Consider the following 22420-nt stretch of genomic DNA (forward strand, 5'->3'; position numbering starts at 1 on the left):
CCTCAGTGCTGCCTCCTTGTGAGCAAAAGCCAAAGTCACATTCTGCAGTTTGAACACAGGTCTGGCCCAGGGTCACCCTATAAGCTATTGTCTGGTAATAGCTTCAGGGAGTGTTTGGAGAGACTGATCACAAAATAAAAGTGATCCCAAAAAATAATTTTCAATCCAATAGTGTAACAGATAAAAAAAACTCGCTGGAAACAAAGAAGTGATGAAAAGAAAAAACAAAAGACACGCATTTAATGTAAAATAAATAAATAAATAAATCAAAGCCCGGAGTGGAATATACCAGGGGGATTAAGCTTTATTTCCTGCAAAGACATTCCCAAAGCCAGAAAAAATTAGCTAGGCTGAGTCACACCCGGTAAGGTGGCTCTCTCTCTCTCCCCCACATATCTCTGCCTCTCTCTCACTTTCAGCGTAGTGGTACAGAAGCTTTATCGATACTCAAACCCCTGTCGTAGCACCGTCACCAAAAAACAAAACCCATCACCCGCAGTGAGGGTGGCCTTACACCAGCATCCCATCTCCCCATGTTCAAAAACATTTCCAAAAGCACAGCGGGATGGCTCTTCAAGGCCATCGAACTGTGGGAATTGCATTTCCGCACATCCCCCACACCAAGCACGACTCCCAGACCGTCAGCAAGCAGAGGGGATACCTCAGTGTTTTCCTTCATCATCATCATTTTTTTTCCATTGTGCAAATGTTTCAAACGCAGCTTCGTAGGGTCAAGGAGCGGCTATTTTTAACAGCAAAACGATACAATCTCCATCTGTACAACACACTGATGAAATTCGGTATTATGTTTGCGTCTGTTTTCCCTAAACAAGGTAAGATAAGGACCATCAGCTGTGAAGCCATGCTGAATAGAAACTGTATGCATTGTCTCTGTCTATGATGGATTATAATATTCCATCATGGTATTCCAGATAGTATTTCTGGGTAACCACAAACCCTTTTCAAACAATGTTCCTGTCCTATCTCCCTCTTCCCTCTTTGGAAAGCCCAGTTAGTTCCTACTGAGTTGTGCCTCAAGGGGCTTTGCAGCTGAACAATGTGCATCTCATCTGATGCATTTACCTGTAAGCCAGTGACTGCATCACACCCGAAAGGCCTCACACCTCAAAACCAGCTGGCCCCTACTGAAGGAGAGCTGTAGAGCACCTCTCACATCTGGTAGGATTTGGGCTCCTAGCATGTAATTGGGAGTAACTAATGTGAAGGTATCTCAAGCTGACTTAAACCCACCCAACCCCTGGGAAGATGAGGTCAGCTGTGATCTCACAGCTGGCTGATGACATCGCTGAGAATGAGCCGCAGAGCTGCGACTACAGAGCCCAGCCTTCACCGAGGCAATGAGCCAATCTGAGGCCACTATGTACCTTTTTCTGATTGTTCACATCACACCGCACACCACAGGAGATGTCGAAGAATGAGTAATGAATACATTTTTCAATAAACTTAGGAACTGTCGGCAAATATGGTTACAGAACAGCGCAGGAAGATGCTTTGTACACTGTCAAGCATGGCAAAACATTGCACCTACAATTCTGCTTTCAGAAGCAGGACTTAATCTTGAGCCCATAATTATAAACATGACTTATCAACTTTAATTCGATTAAAGAAGAAGAAAAAAAACATTTGGGGCTTTCTAGCGAGACTGCCTGCATATTAATAGAAAATCAAGCACGATCATTTGTCACGTTTATGAACCACAATTAAGTCCTAACAAATGGCTTAGTCTGGGAGACATGCCTTGCCCCAGGTCCAGTTTTTCAACTTTTACATTTTAAGTAATGCTTTAATTTAATTTAACTCATAACAGCATGTGTGACAGAGTGTCATTAAAATAGATTTTGGGGATCCTAAATGGCGTATCCAGCCAACTCATTTTCAGTGTAGCAATGTGCCTTACTATGGTCAGAATAATATGGCATGTCACTATTTTCACATGACCGGACTATTCTGTGCATCATCACACATCCGAGAAAGCTCATGCCAGGGGTAGGGAATTTAACCCTTTGAAGAGTAGGCTTCTTGGAATATTCTTTCAAAATTTGAAGCCAGTGTACTAAAACACAGGAATTAATTTAAAAACATTCAAATCACATATTTCTGACCTTGCACCTTAACCCTTTGAAGAGTAGGCTTTTTCCTAGTTCTGTGTTCAAGAACTCCATTGCTTTCAATTACCAGTAGTGATTGTTACATCAGCATTAGAGTGTTCAGTTATGCATTTGTGATCTTACACCTTCAAGGGTTAAAGGGTGGCTGCTTGTGCAACCTGTACAGCTACCTGGTGGACTACAAAGTGAAGCAGACAGTCCGTTTTGGCATTGCAATGATGGGACAGATCTATAATTATGAAATTATGAATAATGAATTATGAAGGGAAATATGTCAATTTGGAAAGCGGCAAGAACCGAGAAAAGACCATTATTTCACATTTAATAGAGACAGAAAAATAAGAAAAGAATGTCCTTCTACAAACATGGAATTAGAAGGCTAAAAAGCTTTGTTGTGTATAGCTAGTATTTATCCACACAATGTCTTAGTAAAATACTTGAGCAGATATGAGCATGTATTCTCCAGTAATGCATTGCATTTTGCACAGACTGGTTCCAATGTTTGAATCTTTGCCTTTTTCCAGGAAACATCAGATAAAGCTCAGATTTCAATTAGCTACACATATTAAACTGCAATTGAATTAATCGACAGACGAAGAATAGCCCTGGGTGCCCATTAAATTTCCATTTATACAGCTTTGCAGCCACTCAGTTACAAGCCTAGTTCCCTAACCATTATGTTACACTCCCGCACAATGTATGTAAAACAATGTGGACATAATGGCATTGACATTTTACCTGATTTAACACAGTGTTTTCTAGATTTTGCTTCTATATGTGTGTGTGTGCTTGCGAGAGCGTATGTTTATGTAAGTCTGCACATGAGTGCATGGTCAGATGTATATAAGAGAGTGTGCCTGTTTGTGTGTGTGTGAGAGAGATTGTATGTTTGTGTAATTTTGCATGAGTCTGATTGCTAGTAACTCCACATATGAATGCATGGTCATATGTGTAAAAGAGAGTGTGTGTGTGTGTGTGTGTGTGTGTGAGTGTATGTTTGTGTAATTTTGCATGGGACTGTGGTCAGATTTGTATAAGAAAGTGAGCGTGCAGTATTGATAAGAACGAGCGAGTATGTGTGTGCGTGTGTGCGTGGGTGTGTGTGTGCATGTGTGCGTGTGTGTATGCGTACGCGCGTGAGTGTGTGTATGTGTGTGCGCGTGTGTATGTGTATGTGTGTGTGCATGTGTGTGTGCGTGTGTGTATGTGTGTGCGTGTGCGTGTGTGTAAGTGTGTGTGGGGGCGCATGTGTGTGTATGTGTGTGTGTGTGCATGTGTGTGTGTATGCGTACGCATGCGTTCGTGTGTGTATGCGTGCGTGTGCGTGCATGTGTGTGTATGCGTACGCGTGTGTGTATGCGTGCGCGTGCGTGTATGCGTACGTGTGTTTATGCGTGCGTGTGTGCGTGTGTGTATTCGTACGCGTGTGCGTGCATGTGTGTGTGTGTATGCGTGCGTGTGTGTATGCGTAAGTGTGTGCGTGCGTGTGTGTATGCGTATGTGTGTGCGTGCGTGCGTGCGTGTTTGTGTGTGTATGCGTACGTGTGTGCGTGCGTGCGTGTGTGTGTATGCGTGCATGTGTGCGTGCCTGTGTGTGTGTGTGTATGCGTGCGTGTGAGTACATGTGTGTGAGCGTGTGTGTGTGTGTATGCGTACGTGTGTGCGTGCGTGTGTGTGTATGCGTGTGTGTGTATGCGTACGTGTGTGCGTGTGTGTGTGCGCGTGTGTGTGTGTATGCGTGCGTGTGAGTATGTGTGTGTGTGCGTGTGTGTGTGTGTGTGTGTATGCGTGCGTGTGTGTGTGTGTATGTATGCGTGCGTGTGTGCATGCGTGCGTGTGTGTGTGTGTATGCGTGCGTGTGAGTATGTGTGTGTGTGCGTGTGTGTGTGTGTGTGCGTGTGTGTGTGTGTGTGCGTGTGTGTGTGTGTGTGTGCGTGTGTGTGCATGTGCTCATTCTCTAACAGCAGGTGCGTCTGTGCAAAGGCCTGTGAGCGCAGAGGGGAGCGGGGCTCTGCTAATGAAAGCGGAGAGTTAGCGGAGTGCCTCCGCCGGCCCGTGATCAGATAAGAACCGCCCTGAGACCGCCACGGATCGACTGCACCGCTGCGGGAGCGACTGGTCACAGCGCCCCCTCTCTTCCTCATCAAACCCCCTCTCCACAGAGGGCAAGCTGAAATAACAAGCTTGAAGCCTCACGGAGGGGATGAGGTCGGTGTTTCGTGCGGTGGAGAAACCCCCCCCCCCCCCGGACGTTCGGGATTGCAACATTTAATCAGAGCGAGCCTCTGAGTCGCACTACACCGGGGCACTTGAGAGACAAACTTTCCCCCAGGAGCAAAAGATGGCTGAGAGAGGAAGAAGGTCTGCTCTGACACTGACGGCAGTGTATGCCGAAAAACTGCAGCACAGCCAGTCTCCATCGCTCTCCATATTCATAAAACGAAAAAATGTAATTGGCAGGCAACTGATACTGGATGCACGCACATGTGAGTATAGGGACAGGCAGACATTGTGAATACTGCAATAACAGCCCAACACGACAGTGTATACTGCATATATATATACACAGTATATATATATATATATATATATATATATACATACACATACATAGATATATTTTGGGCCACGCAGGAATGCATATATATACACATGCTGCACGGTCCAAAATATACAGATCAGTCTGTATAATAATTGACAAATTTACAAAATCAGAAATTTTGTCAAATAAGTATATGAATCTAAGAACCTCGGCCATGTGTGGTCAACGTTCTCTCCCTATGCACCTTTATAGTATATGGTAAAATCAGACAAATACTGGAAAGAAACAGTGCTTATACTGTAGTACTGTATTATACTTTAAAAGCATTTACAAGTTTATTTCTTATAAAATCACATTTTGATTACAAATACTATACTAATGCTTTATAGTCATAATTGGTCATTTCTTAAAACAAATAGATTTGAAATAAAGTTACTTCAGTTTTATTTCTTTTAGTGTTTTTGAATACACATTTAATCCAGTGTAACTGAAAAGCAATGTATTCATAAATCACTTGAAATTTTGATATAAAGTCATGTAGTGCTGCAAAAATAATGCTTAAAATACAATATTCTAATGAAAGATTGCATTTTCTCAAACAATTTCCACGGTGTTGATCAGGTGAAAATAACTGGCGTGGGCAAACCACTGTGTGAAATTACAGGCCCCGGTATCAGACTACTAATCTGTATTCAGTCCCTGAAATAAACAGAGAGAATACTGAAACTAGAATGCAGAGATTTCACGAAGATACGCAAAAAGCCTATCGGCTCTTGCTACGGTTGTTCTAACAATAACATGAGTGCATCAGCGTATCCATCAGTATGGAAAGGCTGTTCTGGGCACAGCAGTAATGTGGGGTGTTTTCGCACTATAGGCAGCCGTGGCCGCATGAAAATGTTCGTTAAACAGAGCTTTGGCCACATTTTAGCGACGTTAGCTGAACGTCGTGAGCGTTGTTCTCTTAGCTCTGTGCTGTGTTGAGCTTGTGTGACAGCAACCGATTGCAAAGAATCCCATTGAGATGGTTTGGCAGTATCATAAAGTCACGTGACACTTCACTCTCCTAGTCCCTACCCAAACATACTGGCAGAGACAAATATGACATACTGTACATTCTGTGCTAGTTCACTTAGTGTATACAGAGGCAAATAAGGAGGATTTATTTGTAATACATAAATTATACACAAACTGAAGTGTGATTATTTCATGTTCCAGAGGATAAGCTACTAGAGCATACACTTTATATCTTCAGATATGGTGGAAAAATTAATTTTCTACTCGGTGATGGATGAGGATGCCCAGAATTCTGGCTTTCGGCTTGTAGACGGCATTTTCAAATTGCAGAGTGCGACAAGCAAATGACAAGAAGCAGCAGGATTCCTGCCTTCTAATGATTACTTCTCCCCAGCACATCATCCTGTCTGTAAGGGTCACGACCTTGCGGGTAACTGCAGAAAGGATGTTGTGGTTTTATGCGCTGTGCAGTATTGACAAGTGAATCCCGCAGAGGCTCTACTCCCTAATACTTTCACCCCAGACAATTAACGGTTTGACACCGTCTGCGATTCAGACAGCACGCTCCTCTCTTCTCCTCCGCACCGCGCCCCAAAGGGGGAGTTGGAAAGGGGAGGTGGGATGCGTGGGTTGCAGAACAGGCCCGGTAAAGGAGAAAATACCTAAATTATTGTTGGCTGATAAAAGGTGGAATATATTCATGACTAGGTATTGCAATTCATGTTAATGTAATCAATTAGTCTAGCTATACTGAGTATCCTCTGATCGGTGTGCTGGGGCAGACACAGACGTCTGGAGAGTTATGATTGCCGACGTTACCTTGATCCCCCCCGCAGGGCGAGACTGATTGTTCCATCTCTACCCCCAACCCACCCCCCCGGTCTGTACACCTCCCCCTCTCCTCCGGGACCAAGCGTCCTCCCAATCCTTTTCCAAACACCCCGCACAAACTATTGTTTTCCCACAGCCCAATGTGCAAACCCATCTGCCCGTGAGGCATTCTGAGCAGAGCAGAGCCCAAATGGCCGTCTACGTGCGTGAGAGGCCCCGGGGAGACGAAGACCAGCTTATCCCCGAGGAAGTAAGACCGCACCGCGCGAGAGGACGCTGTTCTCTTCGCGCTCCGCGCTGGAAGAGTTTGGGGGGATTAGTCATAGGTTGCAGTGAGCTGAATCACCGGCATGCGGAGCGGGAGACTCCTGTGGTCGTTCACGACTAGGGCCGCTGTGCCAGAGCAGGTGTGCTGCATCACAGCCTTCAGCCGGGAGGACTGCACCCGGAGGTCACGGAGCAGAGAGCGGGTAAGCCACCCACGGCTCCCAGCCGCCCGCCCGGAGAACAGCGACCCACGCGCCGGCGGGCTGGGGGAACGCGTATCTGCATACGCACCGACAGACACCAGGTCAGGCAAACAGAGACGGCAGCCGTGCTTAAAGGTGCTCAGCACTCAACAGCGTGAAGCTCGCCGCGCCGCCTCCCCACACACGTTCCCCTTTCCCCCAACTTATCCGGAAAAATGTTAAACTAGAATCCTCACGGTACGAGAACAAACCTGGTGGGCAAACTTAATTTTCGTTCAAAATACAGAGAGTGGTAAAGGGGAGGCTCACCGCACGGGAAACGCCAGTCAGGATGGCCGGGGAGGTCGCCACGGGCCAGGCAAAGTGAAAGGTGTGCACGGAAACGGCGGCCTCCCCGGACCCCGGTGAGCATGTGCATATTTCCTCAGAGCCAAGGGCAAGTCCTCAATGCTGAACAAGAAGCTCATTTGAAAAATTGGAATGAGAACAGGAAATGTGGTCTAGATGCAGCGCTGTGTTGATCCCAGAGGGCAACAAACGGCTCCGTCGCCCTGAGATACGGGCAAAATAAAGCCAAACCCCTGTCATCAATCCGGAAGGCAAATCATCAAATCTGTGCTGCTTTGCATTTTGATTACACTGCTTCGTCACAAGGAAAGGAAAAAGACAAAACGGAGCAGGGTCCGGACGTTCTCCTCACAAGACAAACAGCCGGCATTAAATGTTACCGTCACTGGAGGTCAATGAAGCATTAGCAATCAATGTTCCATTAAACAGAACAGCTGGCTGTTAATGCCAATATCACCAGTAACTAACAGCATAACAACTAATTGATTCTCTCACCCTTTCTTTTAAATGTGGATCCTTTTACTGGCTGATGAGACCTTTCCATATCACCCTCCTTTCATGGACAGCAAGCAATTTCCCACAATGCAAAGCGCTGTAAAACAGGCCTCTCTACCACCTCGCTGCATCTTACCAGTAAATATGTAATTAAAAAAAGCTATCAGTAGGCAAATTGCACTATTTTCTTTCTTCAGCCAAAATAAGCTATCACACTGGTCCAAGTTAAAATCATTAACTCAATAACAGTGATTAAAACAAAGTAACCTGCTTAGTACAATGTCTTTCTCTTCAAGGCAAAATGGATAGACGTCGATGAATCTCCAAAAAGTACTCAAACTGCGGAAACAAATGCAAGAAACAAGAATTTGTTTCCAAGAAACAAATCAAACATTCACAGATTTTAGTTTCTAGGTCAATTTCCCTGACATCAGTAGTCATTAAATTGTTAGAAAAAAGGGTTGAGAAGGAACTGCTCCAGAAAACACAGAATTGTTTACTCCTGCTGTGGTTTGTCTACAGGGCTAATAATGGGGTAGAAGGTGTTACAGTGGCACTACTTAACTTTCTTTATAAGCATCTGGAGGGCTCTAAAACACATTCCAGACTTTTATTTATGAACATATCATCAGCTTTTAATAAGATCCAGTTCCGCATTTTAGTATAAGGAATGACTGGCAATTTTAATTATATGTTGCCCAGTCTAATGCCCCGTTATGTCAAACTGTTTGTTTTTATTGATTCTGTCTCCACAACAACAACCCTCTGGGATAAAACAAAAAAAGGTGAACTAGACTTCGACTTTTACAAAGTTAACATTTTGAGAGAACATTTTTGGCTGTCCTATCTTTAAGGCTAAATGAGCATTCTAAATTGGGATTTAATGTCATTACATATGCATGTAATAAGCTTCTTAGAACACTGCTGAGCATGATGGTCCAGTGAATGAAGCAAATAATGTCAGTGTGAAAATAACAGCTTGTGGAACTGTATATACAGTCTGTTATTACAGTCTACAGTTTTAATTGCTGTAGATGTCTTCGGGACCCTTCAGACAAACCAATAGTAGATTAATCCCATCTCCAACCCATAATTCCCCTCTCCTTAATGTTTGAAGTAACTTGTATGAGGCTCTACTGAAGATAAGACCTGCTATCCATACGAAAGGGATGTTTTTTTTTTCTTTCTTGAATGATGCTTTTCACACTTTAATGCGTCTTAATACATAGTGTATGGGGTTTGTTAAAATTCACTTAACACTGCAGGTCAATTAAACCGTGATCTAGGCCAAAAAGTAATAAGACGATTTGAGAACAAATAATCATGTGACATCCGAACATGGTGAGAAGAAAAAGTTCTGTGGAAGAAATTGTTTTTTTTTTAGCGCCCAGATAACCCTTAAGTTTGTCATACTCCTAAATGCCACTGCCATGACTACGACCCATGAACTTTTGAAGGCTCATTTATCCCCGATTCTGGCAAGTCCAGATGATCCATTAGGATTCTGTCTAAGTAACGCTACCACTTTTCTACCCACTGGATTAAGCAGAAAGAATGGATTTTACGATTACATCACATCAACTGCAAGTCCCCTTCCCTCTGTGTGAGATCTGGTGAGGAATCATGATGATCTAATTAAAATAAACCTGTAAATGTACCTATTTGCCATAGGTCCTGTTCTGCCCCATTGAACGCGGCGGTGAAAAACAGTTACTGACTGTTTCAACTGGGGCTCAATTATAGTCCTTTGATAGGACCTGCTGGGCCTGACCTGACTGGAGCATGGTTTGATAAAGAACTCTTCAATAAATCATTCAAGCCCCGCCGGGTATTTTAGAGACTTTTACAATGCATGCTGATGAGCACTAAGGAATCACTCCGCCTGAGGAGAGCAGGCGGGCCTCGGGAAAAACAGCCGCTGCTCTTTCAAGACAGGCAAAGGAAAACAGCTCTGTTGGTCGTGTCATTTGAAGTGGCATTTTATGCCCTGTTTCCCCCGCCTTCCAGTCAGTTTCCACCTGCAGCAGCACTAAAACCCACTGTCTGTGCCCGAGGGAGCACTGAACCCAAGAGGTTTAGGACAGAGAGTGGGCGAGCCATCATATGCCACGTCTGAAACACGATCGCGCCCCAAATCACAACTGTCCACCCAGCTAGCTACACTCTGAAATTATCAGCATTTAAGTAACAAGCTTTCAAGTACATGAACCACTTACTTAATTTAATCATTTTCATTATTGGCACAGAAATAATTACACCATAAACAATGGCAATGAGCCTAATTATGCCTGGTGATTGTACCTTGTAAGAATTTTGATATCAATGGTGGATAATTAAGTACTTTTCCATGTATGTGTTCCTTTTTCCCATAGGAAAAAATGGCAAATGCAATATATGCTCTTATACATATACGCATGCACACTCATGCACATACACACACACACACACACACATTCCATATACCCGAACAATAGAACCTCCTGGAAGTTACCTCATTTTATTTGAATTTTCTAAACACAGGCTGGAGAGAGTCTAGACTTGTGGTAATCCACAAGATTCTCCAGGCCCACAGATCAGTACTAGCGTTACACATACATTTCCAGCGTAATCAGTTCCACCTCCACATGTGCTCGATAGTGAGGGACACGGGCTAACGTGAACACTGGGAAACTGTCGTTCCTCAAACAGGTGGGTTTCCAAAGCAATTCCATTGCAATCACAGTCTGCTCACGCTGTCCACGCTCATTTCAGCAAGAGGCAAGTCACACACTGGTGACAAAGGAATCCACTGGAGACATCTTCCCTTTCTTCTGGCTCATAGATCAAGATGACATAGCAGCACGGCCATACATAAAAAGTTCTATTTGTATGCAGCGTACAGAGATCTTCCGAAGCACCACAAGCTACACTCCACTGCCTTTCTACGCCTCTTTTATCAGAGTAAATTGGACATTTTTCTCCTCCTTTCTAAACCCAAACCTGATCTGAATGAAAGATGACAGGTGGAAACGGTTGTGTATTCTTATATTTACACAGTACTACGGGAGGGAACTACTGATTGCAGTAAAGTAAGTACTGCTGGGTTTCGTAGGCGCTTACAGGATCTAATGCAGTGGCAACCTAAGGAACCTTAACTTATTTACAGGCATTACAAATGCATCTTTCAACAAGCCTGTAGTATTATCCCAAAAAACAATCAACCAAGAAATGGTTAACAGAACAAAAGATTTCTGTTTTGCACTGGCCATGCTAGTCCCCACTTGATAACAGTCTGAATTTTGTGATTTGAATTAGGGGCCATTTCACAAGTGCAGACCAAAGGACCTGAAAGATCTCAAAAGATTCTTTATGAAAAAATGCGGGCTGTGAATATTTGTGACAATTATATTTAGCTGAACAAATTTTGAAATAAGGTGTCATTTTGGTTGATTCCACCAAATCATTATTAAAGTAGAATATTTCCCACAGATTAAAAAAACTGAAATATAGCTCAGTACTTTATTCGAAACAGTCTTTTTGGGCATGAATGATACAATAAATGAAGCAACAAAAATAACTCACAAGGTTCCCATTAGATCTGCATTTCAGGTTTTTTTTTTTTTTAAACTGTACAGTGTATAATGAAGGACGTTTTCTTTTTCTCTCTCTTCCGATTTCAAAGCTCTGCAAGTCAGCATAAACTCCCACCAGCTTCTGTACTGCAGCCATTCACAAGGTGCTGCGGACGGAATTTTACCCACTCTGGTATTTATCTACCGTCATGGTGCCGATGTGTTCTGCTTGCATAGTTTCTTTTCTTTTGTACATTAACCAACAAGACCATAATCATTAACTAAATGCATTAGTTGCCCTCAAGCTTTCAGTCCAAGAGGCATTGCATTCATCTCCCTACCTTGGCAGAGCATATTGAGTCATCCAGTGTGGGATATAAATGCCACGGGACGACAGAAAAGATATGTTTATAAATAAAAAAATTATTAAATAAAGGTGTCTGAAGTACAATGCTATGACTCACGTCTCTACTCCTACTTCCAGCACTCTGCTTCTCAGCTATTCAAATCTCAATGCCGAACAATCAGCTGCAACTTTTCCATGACAGGTCTCTGCGGTGCTGTACATATTGCAGTGCATTAGTACGGCACCACAACCAGAGTGTTTCAGCCACAAACATCATGCCTGCTCTGAGCAATAAGGAGACACAGCCTGAGTGCTGGGGGAAAGGCCACATGACTTGTAACCTTATTCAAATCTGCATCATGCATCTAATAAGCTTTTCCCAAAGTTGGCTTGCAGTTTCCAGTTATAGCAAAAGTAAATAATATAGTATATATTATTATATATTATTATATATATATATATATATATATATATATATATATATAAATACAGTATATTTGGATAGTTATCTAGATATCCAACTCATTTCAGTTCACAGTGCAATGTTGCTGCATTAAAACAGGGTGACTGAGTTACCCACAATGCTTGATAGCTAATGACATGACTATTTATAGTTCTTTATGTCTAGCTACAGTAGCGTTGGTTGTATGAAAGGTGTGACATGATTCTGGCTGTTGAGAAACCTTGAATATGTTAGCAGCTCAAACTGAATATAAGGAACCCATATGTCACCACAAACAGCATGGGATTATATTGTCTCTTTGGGGGCTAGCAACAGAGAAAGCTCTAGATAGCCAGTCTTTTTTGGCAGTTATGCTGCTTGTGATCTGTTAAAATAATGAACATAATCTCATGTAGTGTAAATATAAAAAGAAAAATAAATTTCTATTCTGCACTCACATCACCAGCATTCATGTCACCAATAAATTATTTGCTAAATAAAGACAAATACGATTTGCCTCCTGGAAAGTATCACAAATTATTCTCACTGAAGGTGTAGCTACAATAAGCACCATCAGCAAATTAAATACATTTCGATCACAATCAACACATTTGTTTCATTTTTATTGTTATAGTTGAATGATATAATAAATATGATTTGATATGTGTTATCAGTATTCAATTTTTTTTTTTACTGTGATAATGAATTGTCATGTGATGGTATTGTACGCTAGCATTCTTTATACACTAACACATGTGAGTTACATTATAATGTATCCAAGTACTTAACACCGTCAGGTGACCCAATGCAATAACTTACAATCAACTAGTGCAACTCCACCGAGGGGATATGAAGTTCTGGTACAGATTTTCATTTGTACTGTTCACTTTGGGTACTTTCTGTGATCCTCAGTATGTTATTGGCTCGTGATCAAAAGTTTAACTTCATTCACATTTCCTAATTTACTTTTAAATCGCGGGGAATAAAGCAACAGACGGGTAGGCAAAATCAGCAATTAAGAGAAGAGGCTACATAAATGGCTAAATCGTCAAGACCGAATTGGTATTACCGTTTGTGAAATGACGACGGCCAGGACATCCGAGGTTTTTTTAGCCCCGGACGGTGCTTTTCCATCGTTCTGCTGCAACATAAGTACCGTTCGGTGTCGGAGTGATAGCGCTGCTTGATCCGTATGTGAGTTCTGGGCTGCCGCCACAAATGTTTTGGAGGTTTGGCGAAACCAGCCCCTTCTCGGCTTAAAGCTGTGCAATCCATTCTTGGAAGTCGCCCAGTTCGTCTTGTTTTTTCCGATCTGGCTCACAGTCGCGGTAACAACGAAACCTACCAAACCGCTTCACTTTCCTTAAGGTTATTTTTAAGGCAAAGGCGTTGAATCAGTCCAGCAGTATTTTCATGTAAACGTCTGACAGCTGAAGAACGCAATTATCTGCGAACTTTGAAAACAAACGGTGCTTTGTTTGGCGCACAGAGCTGTCCACGGAGACAGGTGCTGAAATGTGTAGGTCGTCGCTCGCTTCTCATCTACGCAGACCGGGGAAAGTTGTATTCAGTTGCCACGCCGAGAGGAAGATGATCTTTCTAGACGAGGAAAAATGACTCTGTGCTGGTCCGTTTTTTCGTTAAAATGTAACATCCGAATTCTAAACTAACACTGGCAAACACAGAACATCAGCCCACACATGGTGCAGTATTTTGCCCACACTTTCAGTTCCATCTCTTTAAATATTGTGTTCTAAAATTAACCAAAAGAGATCAGCAAGTTCAGTACAAATGTTCTGGATTTTAAAAAAAGAAAGAAAAATTACCGTCAAAATCCATAATGCGTGGCTACCAGCGAACGACTGCCGAATGAAAACACACCGTTCAGGTTTCGCAGCACTTCACACTGAAAGGCAGCGCTCTCCAGCATTTTAACAAGACGGAGTGGCCGCCTCATCCGCGTGCGTTATAAAGGCCAGCCAGCCGACCATTTTTTTCCACGATCACTCACTGCCGAGTAGCAGAGGAGACTTGCGATATTGATATTACATCATCGGAAGGGCGATAATTCTGCGAATTAATGTTAATCCAATTTTCTTCTGCAAGCTTGCTATAGCTTGATTTGACAAGCAGGAAGCTGGAATAATTCAATTATCTCTTCAAAAAAAACTATAACTGTACAGTAATAGCTTTATTATAAATGCCTCAATTAAAATTGTATGTATATATAGATTTACTAATTAGTATGCCCTCTACAGTTGATTGATTGCGATCCTCATTAATTTTCATTTCTTCTCTGTCGTACATGTAGTATCTGCTATATCTAAAGCATTTGACGTTTTAGTTTAAATTTCAATAACATTTGAATAGAAAGAAAGAAAGAAATCAAAAAGACACCATGCAACAGTAGTAAGTCAGGTGATACGAAGTGAGAAGCTCCTAACATCACTGAGTGCAACTTGTGTGAACTATGAAATAATTTTAAACAGGAAACCTCCAAAAGTCTGTTTCTAACATGGTGGTAATTCAGGGATCGTGCTGCTGAAATATTTATTTCAATACCGGTAAATAAATGACTATCTCTCTCTCTCCTATTTGCAATCCTTCTGCATGTCACTGTGCCCTTTTGCTGGGTCTGCAGACAACATGAACTGTATCAGAGCATGTCCAGAGTGAGGGGTGCAGAGAGCGAGACAGGACCAGCTGAGCACCCCCCCCCCCCCCCCCCCCCCCAGCGACCTTTAATCTCCTATATCATCCCCGGCCCTCCCTGGCCTCGCAGCCAACGCCTAATTAAGATTTGCCAGAACATTCTTGGAGGAGAAGCGAGGGGGCGGGGGCAATGACACCTGGGCCTCCGGAACAGACGGCGTCCCTCAACTCCTGGCGATTTCGCTCCCGCTATGCGATGAACGCCTGCTTCCAGTCTCCCGCTCACAAATCAAGAGCGCGTGGCAACAAGGGAGTCTGAGAGCCACAGACAAAATAATGCAATCTGTGAACACGCAAACACACAATGAAGGACGCGACCTCTCGCAACCTACAGTTGAAAGAGAAATGTCAGCCGCCTTCAGATACGAGATCTTATTATAACCCTTTGTGGATAAATCAAACAGGCAATACTGGTGTGGCTGTCCATATTCTGAATGGGGTAGTAAAAATCAATCCATTATAAATCCCATACCATTTCATCAGATATACTTTATCCTTGGATTGAGAGATTTACTTGGAGGTGAAAACATTTTTTAAATCATTGCTTGACTGGTGTGAAAAATACATTTTCATGTATGTTTGTTTCCTGTTTTTTTTTTTTGTTTGCTTTTTAGTTTTTTGCAGAGTATGTAGTAAAAAAAATTGCAATTTGGTAATTGGTTTCCAAAGGTTAATCTTTTATTTTGGCCTCACAACCTTATAATTCCACAGCTTTGACCAACAACACTTTGGCTTTGAATCTCTTCATTTACATTTACGGATATTTAAAAATATCCTGTATTTAAAAAACACAACGGACAAAACAGCATTGGTCTAATCAATTCTAGAGCTCATTACCCAATCTTTTTTACAATCATAAGTCTAGTCACACTTTCTGTAAATTAATTGTTTCTACAGTATTAGGTCCCCAAAGGATGATGTGTGGAATTTTAATTAGTGTGTCTGTTTTTGCCTGGAAACTCTCCATCGCGCGAGGCTCTCTGTTTACATATTAACACCTGGCAGAAGGCCCCAATGTAACCAGAGGCAGCCACACATCGCTAACAGCACACAGAGAAACACCGCGGATACAAATCGGGGGGGGGGGGGGGGGGGGGCAGGATAAGAAAGAAAAGGATGGGAGGGCAGGCGGGAGAAATGGGGGAGAAATGAGTCTCCTTATGGTAGGAGAAGAGAAGTGGTGAGAATAGCTGTCTTTACGGTATGTGAAAAGGAGCGAGTGAAATAGCTCTTCTTATGGTGCGCTAGCTAGTATGAAATCAACGGTCATTTCCAAGTAGAATCAGTAGGTGTATTCCGACATGTTAGTCTCACAAAGTGAAATCTGCAGTTATGTTGCTGAAAACTGCAACAGAAAATAAAATGAAGGCTGGTATTCCTAAAATTGGTCAACAGCATATTTAAAGAAAATAGCCAAAGGTAATATGTTTAAGTTAATGCTGGTCCTTTAGAGAATAAAGGTATAAAAAAGGTACAGACACCAAGCCCAAATGGTAAAACAGTGTTGTGGGAACAGACTCCCCTCATTGTAAAACAGAGGCACAGAGCATGGAGGGTTACTTACCTGGCCTCTGGATGGGCATCTGTAATCTTGTCCAGGCTCCTTGCTGCCAGCCTGCACCGCGCCAGCTTGGATAAAGCCTCCAGATCAAGCACCTTCCTGCCATCCTGGACCGAGTGTCGGCGAGAGAGGGGTGGAAGGTGAATGGAGCCGGAGAACCTCCTTCGCACCGCGTAGCTGGGGTCCAGCAAACAGTGCTCCACCGAGTCTGGCCGTCTCTGGACCAAACAGGACACACAGACACACACACACACACACACACACACACGCACGCACAAACATACACACACGCACACACATACACATAAACACACACACAAATGCACGCACACACACATACGCACACACACAGACAAAACCATTTCAGTGTGACACACAAACGAAGCAAGAGTTCCGAAACACAATTTCCTGTCATATAATCCTTGTGCCAATATCCTTTTCAAATCACATTAAAAGGGATATTTGATATGTTACGGAAACGCTGTAATGCAACATTGTAGTTAGCACTTGTTACTTGCACTCTGATAAAGTACTAGAATCTCACAAATAATTGCTATAAAAACAGCATAATGACAGCATTTTTCTCTCTATCCATTGTTTATCAATACATCCAATAACAAACCAAACAGTTAAGAAGCTGAAAGAGAGGAAGTGTAGTTTAGCCCCATGAAGTCACCACACCACGAAAGACCTGAGTAATTAGGTGTCTCTTTTATTACAAGCATCTCTGTAGGAAGAAGTGGGGGGAAAAAAACGTGTCATCCAATTTAGGCAGTGCGAAATCAGAATGTCGTGAAAGATAACAGATATCCTGCATCCAGGCCTCGCCTGTGAACTCCAATTTAGAGGCAAGCGACAGACCTGGGACCCAGGGCTACGCTCGCTCCCTCCCTCCCTCTCCTTAAATGACAGCTTTCTGCCCGATTGGCCCCTGCGTCTGAGCGGACGCAGGGCCATCGATCCCGCCTGAGCGGACGCACCTGCGGCCCTCGTTGCTAACGGGCACCGTCGCGAGGCTCGTGCTGCGCGCGGGTCCTCCGCCGAGGCGTCGGCCGGGACGCCCAACCTCTCCGGCAGCCCGCGGGAAGGCCGCCGCCGCTGCGTCCGGGCGCGCGGCCCGCTGCGATTCGATAAAGGGCCGGCGCGGCGCTCGGGCGCCACGGCGACGCCGCTTTCCGAGCGAGGCCCGGCCGACGCTTCCATGGGAGGTTCGAGAAAAGAAAAAACAAACGTTTTGAATTTGAAGCCTCCTTGTAGCACGGCTAGCGCCTACTTCATCACGGCACAGCCCTCGCCAGCAGTCCCAGGCATGAAGCAGGCGCTCCGAGGCACCGAGGGCAGGCCTGAATGAACCAGAGCCGGCTCCTACACCAGTAACTCTCATGAGAAAACACCAAACGTGAAAAGCATCACATGGCAAGTCCTGTCAGACAGTATTCGGACAGCACTCAGGGCCAAACCATACACTGAGTGACCTGATCTGCGGACACCAACTCTTCAGAGATTCTTACGTGCATTTATTTTATTGTTGAAGTCAATGACAGAATGCACACTGTTGTGCCCAAGAACACACGCACACGTACTGGCACAGACTCATGAAAGTCACCGGTCAGTCAACACCTGGTCCTCTGAACCACTCTGTTATTTTAAAACACACAATAAAAGTCCATCATTTTACTTTTTAAGATTCTTCAATTACATTTTTATGATTGGATACTGAACGCACCAATGCTTTTATCTCACACAATTTCATGGAGCGAGTGTTGTCGACAACAATAAAATCACCCTTGCCCAAGACGTGCGAGACGTTTTTCCGACGAGAATAGCAGCGGACCTGACAGCTCGTAGCTAACACAATCCGAAAGATACCATTTCTAGAGAAGATCTTTCAGGCACTAGGTGAGGTGACTGTTTCAAACACCACTGAATTGTGGCACTGCCATTATTTTCATGACTCCCTCTGGATATTTGAGTATTTTCACATTTCACATTTCTGACAATCTGCATATCATTTGGTAATCTGGACTGAGAAAGAAAATCGATTAAAAAAATTCACTGATGTGAAATTTTATGCAACATTAGCTAGTATACAGTAGTTGTACAGAAATGAATTTCTCTCAGACAGCTCATCAAGTTAAAACACGGCAGATGCCGTGAGAACCGCTCATATTTTTAGTGCAATGGGCTAATATTACAGGGATGCTGCAAAGGAGGTTAGTCATCCTTTTGTTCCTCACTGTCAAGTAAGTTTTATAACACAGAATGAATGAATGAGTGAAAAGACGTGCCCAGGTCTGTGAAGCTCAGCGTAATTGGGCTCAGATCCATGGTGAATTTGAGCTGTGTTGCAGCCAGGAATATCACACAATTCTCATGAATTCAATTCATTCCATTTATCTACGAAACGAGAACAGAACATGGTAGTGTAACCCAAACACTACTGTAACAGACCTAGAGGCATACTATTATGGGTGAGAAAAAGGAATTTGTATTTTATTTTTTTTAAAACATGCAGAGTTTTCGTGTTTTGAATGGGAATTTAATTAAAACTCAAGGCTGTGGAGACTAAGGCGAATGACATTTACCGTATGAATGAGATATAAAGGTTTTGTTGAGCAGTGTTTTGGATTTGTAATGAAGAAGAAGAAGCTTTTTTCACAGGCTTAGTCATAGCAGAAAGCCCAGCCTGGAGAGCAACAGCCCACTCAGCCCCAAATGACCAAGACAAGCATCAAAAGTGGGGAGCGTGATGACAAGGCTGCCGCAATAAGCTTGCCAACGGTGGAAATGACAGGGCTAGGCTCGATGCAGTCAAAGAGAGCCAATGGCACAAAAGCATCCCCACATCAGAACAGAGCCAGCGAGTCTAGTGGAATGAACAGTTACCGCGGCAATGCAGTGCATGTTAAAGAAATGGCGTGAGTCAGTTAGCAAAGAAAGCACGCCCCGTCTGAAGGCTAAACCCTGGTGGAAAAGCTCCGTGGAAAAAGGCAGTGCTGATGATTACCGCTCAGAGAAAATTGCTCGTGTTCAATTCCATGTTTCAAGTTCCCTTTCTTTTTTAGAGGAGGGATTCCCAAACCTTTTCATCTCACGGACCATTAAAATAACTAGCCTGTGGCTGGAGGCCACCACATCAATAAGGCAGGTAATGTTTGATACCCTTTTTCCATCCACATGGAAGCATGTCTAAATAATGATGTACAATACTGAATCATTGCAACGATCGCATTATTAACATTTTATTTCAACCAACGTTTATGTTACAGTAAATGTCCTTTAATGAACATAATGAAAATAAACAAAAATGCACTTGAAAAGAATTTGCCTTTTTGGATAAAAGGATAAAAAGGAGGAGGACATCCCAGGATTCCTTCAAAGCCCCCTAACTGAGAAATCCTGGTGTAAGTATAATGAACACAACAAAGCATGGTTCTGTGATGGTTTTAAAAACGAGACATCACTGCGTGCGACCCCTACAGCGTGCATTATGCAGGAACTAACAAGCTGACAAAAATGCATGCTGAAATGTGCACTGCTGAAATGAAAGCAGAGGCAATGTGTTTTTACCCCGCACAGCACAGCTAATCAGAAATCTCCTCCTGAACTCAGTCGTGTAGAATTATTTCAAGGCTAAGAAGAACAGTGATTCTGCCTGCAGACTGAATGAAGTGAGAATTAAGATTATTAGTTGGCAATCGCAGCCACCTGATTTAAATGCAATTTAAAAGAAGCTTAAGGACCAAGCTGTAACCAAAGCACACATGCCGAGTAAGCCCTGGGATGGCTGCTCTATGGTAAAAGTCAGGGTAAACAGCACCACAACAGCACTTCCTGACTGGGTGCAGCTCCTATGAAACCATCATTGCGGCCGTTTGTGGACCTAAAGATATAAACACACAATGTGCGGCATGCGTGGAATCCACACACTGTCAAAATCCATTTTTTATACATTTGGTTGTCTTCCAGGTCCGCAGCCCTTTTTTGTGTATTTCTAAAACACCATCCTTCGGGTCATTTCAGCTGGGCTGGGAGAATTTGTCACTGTCAGAATTTTCATCAAGCTGCAAACAGAAATAAATAGCACTACACAGTTTTGCTCAATAAAAACTACATCCGGGTTATTGCACCACACAAGAAATTCTTCAGACACAAATTTGAGTTTTGAATAAATTGAGCAGGATTGGTTAGTAAGCACCTGTACTATTACTATTAAAAATAATATACAAATAAATATAATAATAAAATAATCACATAGCTGTTCTATGCACTAAGTGTAGTAATACCGGCTCCATCCATCCTTTATCTATACCCGCTTATCCTGAGCAGGGTCGCGGGAGGTGCTGGAGACTATCTCAGCGTGCATTGGGCGAGAGGCAGGAATACACCCTGGACAGGCCACCAATCTACCGCAGGGCACACACCATTCACTCACACTCTCATACCTATGGGCAATTTAGAGTCTCCAAGCCTACCTGCATGTCTTTGGACTGTGAAAGGAAACCGGAGTACCCGGAGGAAACCCACACGGGTAATACCAGTTATTTTTACTACTTATATTATGCTAAACTCATCAAAAAGCTATTCATTACACTACATTTATATAGTCAACACTACTGAAAATGCGCACTGTACTCTGCTGATACTTTAGCCCTTTTCATCTGCCTTCATGTTCATATCTATAACTTCCCCAGCATATAACCTCTGAGCCCAGTCACAATGAACAGCATGCAGCACACTGGTAATAGAGATGACATTTCCAGCTTTTGAGGAGCCTGAGAAATCAGTAAGGGCCATCACATCCAGGAACCTGACTGCACTGCAATGCACTGTGGCTCCCAGCCACAGCAAAGAGTCAGACAGCGAATTTACACATTTACACACGCTAAGTGACCATGCATTATATTTCAAATAGATTTGAATAAACATTTTCCATTAGGCCTTGATGACTAATAACATAAGTGCAGTCTTTTGTCAGTTGTTAATATGTTTCAGTTGAATACTGACAGAAAGGTAGCCTAAATATTAATGACAGTCAATAACCCAATAAACAATAGAGGAAAGTAAAATTCTTTTGTCACAGCATGCTAATACTGCAAAATCTAATCCCACAAGCAAAATAAATGTTTTTTATATGCAAATGAGGAAATGTTGCAATTCTGATTACCATAATAAATCTGTGCAAATGGGGGAAAGGAGAAAGTGCAAGCAAACTATAATCTATGTCCCGGTAGTGCACGTCCTCATTGTACATTCTGTCTTCAGGTGTCTGTGAAAACACAAAGTTGACTCAATTATGCCTGATTATACGTTATTAAATGCACTCAAGCTGTGCAACATCCATTATCAGACAAGGCCTTCCTGACTGCCTTCAAACGTATCCATTTTTCTTCCTTTGTCTTTCTTTCAAAGCTCTTATATCTTTCTCTTTTTGAGTATGGCTCCAATTTGAGTTGTTTTCCTGCACTGCATTTAAAAATCATCAATGTCTGGCAAACACAGGACACGAAAGAACACCACAGACCTTTTTTTAAAAATCTAGAGTGCACAGTCCCCCATCCACCTCCAAGGCACTTTCCCGACAACCCACACTACTGATTTCTCAGAGTCAAGTGCTGTTCCAAAAGCGTTGCCTCTCAGTCTCTATATTCAAAAAATTGTATATTGTTGAGTGGTGAGTTCTTGGATGCTTTGCAAGTACTGCAAAACGCACACGTGCCAAATTAACAGCAAGTGGTGATCACAGTCATATGGCGCGTATAAAGCAAAGAAAGAGTCGATGCGGTCCCTCTCTCTCTATTGCTGCAGTAACAGTCTTAAGAAAAACAGAAGAACGAAACCTGCAACAACATCACCTTACAAAAGCGCAGCCACGGGGAGGCATCTGTGCTGCTGTGCACTGCCGGCCTCTTCCTGGCCTTTGACTGCGCGCACGCTACGAAGCCGCGCGACGCAGGGAGCCAGAGCCGAGCTAGC

The 22420-nt window shown here is 43.1% G+C and overlaps 1 protein-coding gene across 5 annotated transcripts in view; it reads right to left on the reverse strand.

Annotated features, from left to right (window-relative positions):
- The window catches only part of LOC118224633 (cAMP-specific 3',5'-cyclic phosphodiesterase 4D-like), a 92562-nt gene that overhangs the window by 62493 nt on the left and 7649 nt on the right, over nucleotides 1-22420 (reverse strand). For 3 of the 5 annotated variants that reach the window (XM_035412204.1, XM_035412205.1, XM_035412208.1), the window contains exon 3: nucleotides 16448-16662. In XM_035412204.1, the coding sequence (XP_035268095.1) occupies nucleotides 16448-16662 (215 nt within the window). Of the gene's footprint in view, nucleotides 1-13240; nucleotides 14118-16447; nucleotides 16663-22420 lie in introns of those variants that run through there. The other 2 variants (XM_035412210.1, XM_035412207.1) reach the window with 2 other exon arrangements.

The sequence above is a fragment of the Anguilla anguilla genome, chromosome 4 (genome assembly GCF_013347855.1).
Source record: "Anguilla anguilla isolate fAngAng1 chromosome 4, fAngAng1.pri, whole genome shotgun sequence".
NCBI lineage: Eukaryota > Metazoa > Chordata > Actinopteri > Anguilliformes > Anguillidae > Anguilla > Anguilla anguilla.